Source organism: Lepisma saccharinum, chromosome 27, assembly GCF_977018435.1.
Source record: "Lepisma saccharinum chromosome 27, izLepSacc3.1, whole genome shotgun sequence".
NCBI classification, from domain to species: domain Eukaryota; kingdom Metazoa; phylum Arthropoda; class Insecta; order Zygentoma; family Lepismatidae; genus Lepisma; species Lepisma saccharinum.
Genome location: NC_139255.1, coordinates 42,356,345 through 42,364,404, shown reverse-complemented (window position 1 = coordinate 42,364,404; position 8,060 = coordinate 42,356,345). Strand labels below are relative to the sequence as shown.

The window sequence follows — 8,060 nt, the reverse complement described above, 5'->3', positions numbered from 1 at the left end:
ATTGTATTTTCTAAACTGACGTAGAGGAAATAAGCATAAATAAATAAATAATAATGAAAGGGAGAGAGAAGTTCACAATGACGAGGAGGGGAAGCTAAATCATCTGGAAAGTTAATGACGAAACGGATGAAATTGTCAATATGTATTTTGCCGCTTCAAACTCAGGAAGCACGAAATACGAGCGAGTTATCTGAATCAAAAACCCTTATAGGTGCCTCTCTGCGTCAGTGAATTGCATCAGAAGCTAATTACATTCAGCGCTGCGTTTGTTGACGTATTGTGTGTGGCCAAAATTTCGAGAGAAACATGTACCAAATTACTTAATACACAATTACACACTCTCGCTCAATGCTTCATTGGTCTCCCATTGCTTTTAGAGTAAACTACACTGCTGCCAAGTTCTCCTCTAGCGTCCGAGATCGGAAACGTGAGCTAATATCTGTATTCATTTTCCTTTCTTCGCCTCAAGCAGAGTGTAGAAGATAAGGGTCAATGGTTGACAAGAAGTAGTTGCGTCATAAAGTGAACTTGTAATGCGTAGTGCGTGTTTCAGATTGCGTGAAATTTGTAAGATGAAGTACTTAAGAGCAAGTCGCCAGTGAAATATGTAGTGTAAACACTGTTCATAGAATGGTAAGAATACTGTGTGCTATAAAGTGTTTTGTGTTTTTACATCAATGCGGTAGTTTGCTATAAGTAGGCTATATTGCCACTGTTAAGTTCGGAATGTGGGAATTCAGAACATCGTTATGAGTAAAAAGGATGCTCGGTGTGACGATTATGTGGGATGTAACAGGTCATAAGGTAAATGACGTCTTATGTAAAGAAATGTAAACACGCGAAATGAAGTTCGTAGTGGTGGCTATTCCCGAGCCGAAGCAATGGAAGAAGCGAGGTGTCATGAAACTTAAGGACAACAACAACCTTGTTCATCTGTTATTGCGAAAGAAACCGCGGGATTGACCTTGAGATTTATAAAGTAGGATGTTCATAGTTGCTTCGTAGAAAACAAGTTAGCGTGTTTGTTGCGTGGGTTTTTACAGGTATAATATATAGTTTATCCATACATGAATGCAGTGTCGTAGTTGAATCGTATGAACTGTAAAGGTTCATGATAATATTGTTTACTTTCATAACACGTGTGGGCAGAACCTTATTTTACTTCGAATTCGCATTATTTACAGTATTTTTTTATGCAAGTTCTGAAGGTTACCGTGTGACAAGAAATGCTGAAAACATGCAAAATGCATGATATCCAAGAATATTGAAAGCCGAACTACAGTAGAACCAGCCCAATATTATGAAAAAATGAATGGTTTTGGTACAGCAGTAAATGATGACATTGTTCAAAATTGTTTTGCCACATTTGGAAATTCTGTTATGAGTTATCAGTTTGTAAATCGATTGAATCGTGTAAATAAAATAATATTCGCATTATACATTGGTATATTTGTAACATTGTTTTTTTTGTTGATTTCAGGAGGCGAATGTCAGTACAAATAAAGTATTCTATGGTGAAAGAGGAGCAGCGATTCACTGTAAGTAAGGCTAACATCGTGTAGTGTTAGCTATATACAGTTAAACAATTTAAATTGTTTTGTTGTAATTTGTGTGCTTAATTATTATTGATTCATGCTGTTGCTACAAAAATACTAATAATTGCAAGAGTAGAGACCACTTTTCTCCCTTTTTACAAGAAGTAAATATGTACACTCCTGTTCATCAGTTTATGTGAAGAGTTTCCATCGTGTAATAAGAGTTACCATTTTTCCATATTTCATTGATATTTCACACAAGTACATGGTGAAAGTGTAAATATGCACATGTAATTGAATTTGCGTAGTGAACATTTATCATTATTGATTGCTATTGTCAAAGAAATCTTACATAAAGGATATTGTGTTTCATAAATGAAATAAATATCCACAATATGGTACAAACCATAAATCTGATGGAGAATTCAAATCAGTTTGCTGCTCTTTTTCTTACTTTGTGTTTACAGTCTGCTGTATGAAATGCCAACTAGTAAGATGATTGAGCATTCTCCAGTATGATTGGAGAATAAATATGCTACCATCAATCCAAACATCATGGGAAGTGTCGAATCATGTTGCCTTCTACATTCTATCTGTGTAGCATGTTCAATAAATTACCACACAAATGGCAAACTGACCCAATGACTGTGGGGTGTTTCTTCTTCCCTCATAATGAGCAGGGGTGAATAATTGACAACAGGACTCAACTGCTATTTGTTGGATTTTTGTATCCTTGACCAGAACTGCTACCTACCTTCCTATTTTGTGTTTCCTGTAGTATTTTAAATAATGTTATCCCATTTGCCATAGGTTTCTGGTTGTGAAATAGTGAAACGATTTTCATAAGAATGGATATTTTATGTGGTATTCTCCAACAAACTTTTTTTTTGTATTACTGCATGCACTTAACTGTGATATGATATTTAGCAACTGTTTTTCCTCATGACAAGAATATGTTCATCACATATTAGTTGCCAGTGTGATTTGCACTCTATTTTGAATGAAATTTAAATATATTTTCAGATATATGGTATAAATCAAGGAGATCAGAAGTAAGAGTTTGAAAGGAACACCGCAATAAAAAATTCTCCAAATTTAGTTCTTTGTCAAACAAATTCCACTTTTTGCAACTGAAATTTCTGCACTTTGTTTCTAAAAATCACATCTAAATAAACTACCTTTTTAAAAAACACCTCTGGTATTTTTTTGACCGTAGTGTGAGATCAGTTCCATTTTTCTTTAGTAACTGCTTGTAGATTTTCCTTGTCTAAAGTTTGCAGCAAGTTTTTAATTTTGAAATGTTCATTAGTGCGTTGTAATTAAACCACTTGATTGAATTAAGTTATTAGATTATGTACTTCCTGAACTCGTTTTTTCATATACAAAACAATGTTTCTACGTTGGCATGTACTTTTACACCTGCCATATAACCTCATTGTCACTTCCGTATTTTCCTTCTGTAGATACATGAAACATATTGTCTTGTGACTACATGCCACATCTTTCCTATTTCAAATTTCGCCTGCTTATTAGGTTAATCATTTCAATAAAAGAAGTCTAAATCGAAAGAGAATTTTATTTCCAAAATTTTACTGCCAATGCGTATTTTCTAAAATACTTTTTGCCACGGGGAAAGACGACAGAAAGTATACAATTTATATATATTCCTTGACTTTATATTATCTTGTGTTAAAATCAAATTCATTATTTGTACATAAAATACAAGATCAATGCAGCCAAATGAGCAAGAGAGTGCATTAATAATATTATCATGCAGGTACTACTTTATACATACATTGTTTCCATTATTTCAATTTTGTATTTTGATTACCAATCATAAGAGCTAGTATGTTTCATTGGTTTTATTTCAAAATGTGCCAACTCTACTAAAAGTATTCTTAATTTTTTCCAGGTATTCCATGAACGCAAATCCATGTGTGTTGTTTTGTTCAGTATGTGAAAGATGTAAGTATGCTATTGTTGTTTGCAACTGAAAATGTACTTTTATTAATTGGCATTGTACTTTCACAGTGCACGTTTTGTCATGAAATGATCATAAAAATATGCCTCTTGTTATTAGCTATAGAGTGGTAGAAAAACAATGAACATAAAGTAGATTTAAAGCAAAATTATTCCACTAGTACCATAAACCAACTCCTTGCCAGTTTTTTATGCAGAAAATGTTCACTTTACAGTTAGAAAATAAACTCCTTGCAAAAGTAATGCCACAGCCTAATGAAAAATGATAGAAAAAAGTCTTATCTGTTATAACATGTAATAATTTATTCTGGAAGTGGTGCTGTTGGGACACAACTTTTCACTGCTGAAATTTGTCAAACTCATTAATAACATTATTGTGGCTTATCCTATATTATTATTATATTATGTTAATCTTAGTTACACTTTTTTTCCAGCTGATTCTTGTCAAAGTTGGATGGATGTTCCCTTCAATTATGGCACCCATAACACAATGGTTGTTTGGGTTTGGCCTTGTAGTACTTTTCTGCCATGTGGTTAGAAGTGCAGGTAAGTATCTGCCATCCTTTGCTCAGACAAGTTTTAAGTGGGTTTATATATTTTTGAGGGCTGAAAATTATTATCAAGCTCTAAAAAGTAGAGCTGTGTGTTCAACATTGAGTTCGGTTGGATTGGAATATAGGATTGAAATTTAATCACTGATACATTCTGCATTCTGTTCAAAGGGGTATCGGCTCAGTCTTAATTTTAAAAAAAATCATTTTCCTACAGTAATAGTATATGTATTTAATTTGATAGTTTTTTTAAATGTTAGTGTTGTGTGTAAGGAAATAATTTGTATATTCTTGACTGTATTTGTGAATGATATACTAGGTGTTGCTTTAGATAAGAAGTTGCCCACGGGCGCATAAAATTTCATATCATTCACTTGTCCTCATCATCACAATTAGTCAAAAGTGTCAGAAAAGCGATGCTAAGTGACAAAATTCAAATCAAGAAGTCGCACATTGGAAATTTATTTTAACAAATTCATAGTAAACACATCGACCTTTTAAATTTATAAATGTATAAAAAGAAGAAGAAGATTGCAGAAAAAAAGTACATATGTATACAAGGGTAACTGCATTTAATTAATGCACCAACAAACTTTTTCAATAAACTGATGTAACTTACAATAAATTTGGAAATTTCGATTTCTTACTCTTCAGCCATTAATGGTTTGTGTGTGTTTCCCTTACTCTTCAGCCATTAATGGTGGTTGTGTGTTTCCCTTACTCTTCAGCCATTAATGGTGGTTATGTGTTTCCCTTACTCTTCAGCCATTATTGGTGGTTATTTGTTTCGTCTCCACTGATGATTCTATACAAGAATACATCTCCATCATTTTTGTATCTACCAAATTTTGTTGGCAGATACCCATCTTGCACAGATTTTATTGATAACAACTCTACCATGGTTGATTTCATACGCAGAACCATGACAGATTCGCAAACTATTTTCCACTTCATCAGTATTCCCTCATGTGTTGAACATAACCATGTTACATGCATGCTCAGTGTTGGTTTTGTCTACTGGCTTGCAGCTTCTTCTTGTCCAACACTTTTGCGACAATTTTTGAACCTGTACGTTCGTAGATACTTTGCAGCAATACACTTCCCCTTCTGTGCTGAAAGTTTTTGGTGGGTTTCATCACTTGATGCACATTCAGACCACAAAAACCGGCTCATTGAATGCTGCTCTTCTTTAGTGAAAATGGAGGAACCATTGTTAACAATACCATGGCAACAATGCAAGAACAGCACAAATGTAATTTCATTGTAGCTAATTATTGACTTACCCTTGTATTTACTATGTAAGTAAACATTATACAGGGTGCTTATAAATAAATGTGTTTTATTTAAAAAATGAATAATGAAAAACAAACCAAAGTATCCACATTTAGTTTTTTGCTTTTGATAGACCATGTTGAACAGTCTTGTTTATAACATGTACAACACCCCACCAGTTAAAAATTATCACCTGAGCTCCATGTGTGGCACATAAAATATCCAGACAGTATTCAATTTCGTGTTCATGTTGTGCAGCATTTATGGAGTTTATCCTGGTTGTTTTATGTCACAGTGGGTTTCATGAAACCAAAGAATGCACATAGCTTTCTCTTGCATGGTTGCGATCGTAGTATTGAGGTTCCCTACCTTGTCAGCAAGGAGAAGCATTAGTATTTAGTGAAATAGAGTATTTATTGTTGCTGTACAGATGTATGACAAACAAAGAAATAGATTACATCCTGAAGTGCTTCAAAAACTTGTTTTTCTGAAGTTGAATCTGCCAGCCTTACACTTCTTTTTGCTACTTGAATTCATGTGCTAGTGTTAAGTCTTGGGAAATATATGTATAAAACATTTAAATAGAATATATATTTAGAGAATATTTAGAGCAAATTTACATCTGAATTGGTCAATTTTCTACTTCGTCACATCACTCATCCTCAACTTTGGGATTATCTGAAAGTAACAGGAAAGTGATCGTAAATAAATAAGCAAATTCAAATAAAACTACAATTAATTTTCTGTTTCCTTTGCTAAAACATGCATTTCTTTTCAGCGCCAGAGTTGTGTGTAGTTAGATCTCCATTAATAACACCATATTTTACGCCCTGGTATGACCGACCCCGCCCGACGAGGGGTTGTTCGTCATTACAAGTGAGCCAGCACTCTCAGGAGATTCATGTGCTTCATCTGGTTGTTGGGGAAATAAACCTGACCGAAAATGATTTACCAGTTGTGGAAGTGATTGTGGACGGTGTTCACGTGGCGGACAATGGTTCCTATGTGCAAAATGAATCCGACACGAGTTTGGTGTTGCTTCTCAGGTCAGATAAACCTGTTGGCTGGAAAATCCAGGGGATCGGAGTGAAGAACTCGTCGGAGCATGTAGTATTAGTAAGTCGAATAGTGATCTAGTCTTATCTTTCCTTATGAGTGAAGTGAAAGGTGTGTGTAGTAATTCACAAGTTCATGTTACGGGAATTTAGACGCGGTAAGATATTAATATACACACGAAATGTGCTTACGTATCCACGGAAGAACGGAAACCCGTGAAGCAGGCTACTACAAGTTCCTACGTGGCAGGTGACAGCAGTCTCCGAAATTAATTGAATTTAATGAACAGGTATATGGATGCATAAGCACGTTTTCGTGTGTACATTAATTCTTGTGAGTGAGGTGATAGTGTGAATTGAATTTTCTTGTGAAAATCTTTTAACTAATGGCATGCACATGTAAAGCTCACCTTTTAACATAGCCTTGTATTCAAGGGGTACCGGGTTCAATACCTGGAGGAGGAACATAGTGGTTTAGATCGCACTTTAAACCTTAAGTCCTGTCTCAATTAGCTTGTGGTGGACTTAAAACTCCTCAACTCGACAACCTTTCGGAATAAAGAAGGAATTGTCATGCCAACACTGAAACACACATTCACACTAAACTGAAGGCCATGTATCTGAATTTAATAAAACTAAACCTGAGTCGTCAAAACAGCTATTCTTATATTTCACCAAAGATTGAAAAAATATTCTTTCAAAAGATTTCAAATTCATTTTGTTCATCACTTTTCCTTTTTTTTCAACTGGCCTTCCCGGTGTGATAGTGGTAACTTTGTCACCTTGTAATCAAGGGATCCCGGGTTTGATACCTCCATGGAGGCACTTGGCAAAGTGGTTCAGATCACAATTTAAACTGTAGGCCCAGTCCTGGTTAGCATATATGTGTATAAAGTGGAGTTTAAACAACAAATGAAACGAACAATCCTTTGAACATAAGTATGATTTTCTTCCAACTCCTGAACCACCATTCTCATACATGGTTGAATATATATCTAGGGATGTTTCAAGAGTTTGTTTTGCATATACAATGATATTACTTTCAACCATTTTGTCAAAATTTTTTCGATCCTCTCTCTTGCACTTCCTGACTTTGGGGAATCACTTCCTGACTTTTTGGGATCCCGAGCAGTCTGGGAAATACCGAATGGTCATTTTAAAAAGTCATTAATTCTTGGCTTCTTCTTCATTGTGAAAATGACATATAGAATTCAAGATTTCTAGAGTTTTGGGAAATTTGAACATTTTCTTTCCCGAACATTTCCCAACTTTGTCAGGAATTTGCAAATTTTTCCCATCCCGAATCTCTGGATTTAAAAATTGTCCCATCCTGACCCAAAAATTTCTGTCCCGCACACACTTAGTTGTTGTTATTGTATAGATATTCAGCAAATCTGGATATCCATCATTTTCACAACATTTATCATCCGTTCGTATATTTTGATCAAAATATTGCCTTCATGTTCATCTAGTACAAAAATTACATAATTATTCCCAATAAAAATATGTTGGTATATAAGCATAAATAATCCTATCTAATTATATTTATGTATAGTTGTAAACAATAATGTAATTAGCATCATTGCACATACTCGGATACCAAATTTCAGTTAATAAGCTACTTACAAATAGGCACTTTATCATGAAAAACTAGTGAAAACAAGTCA

At 34.4% G+C, this 8,060-nt stretch overlaps 1 protein-coding gene across 2 annotated transcripts in view; it reads left to right on the top strand.

Moving 5' to 3' along the window:
- Positions 1–357: 357 nt before the first annotated feature.
- The window catches only part of LOC145980000 (transforming growth factor beta receptor type 3-like), an 88,485-nt gene continuing 80,782 nt past the window's right edge, over positions 358–8,060 (top strand). Inside the window, exons 1-5 of one of the 2 annotated variants that reach the window (XM_083112946.1) lie at positions 358–633; positions 1,481–1,538; positions 3,448–3,500; positions 3,950–4,061; positions 6,117–6,454. In XM_083112946.1, coding sequence (XP_082969072.1) covers positions 3,974–4,061; positions 6,117–6,454 — 426 coding nt within the window. In that variant the 5' untranslated portion in view covers positions 358–633; positions 1,481–1,538; positions 3,448–3,500; positions 3,950–3,973. Of the gene's footprint in view, positions 634–884; positions 1,044–1,480; positions 1,539–3,447; positions 3,501–3,949; positions 4,062–6,116; positions 6,455–8,060 lie in introns of those variants that run through there. The other variant, XM_083112947.1, reaches the window with a different exon arrangement.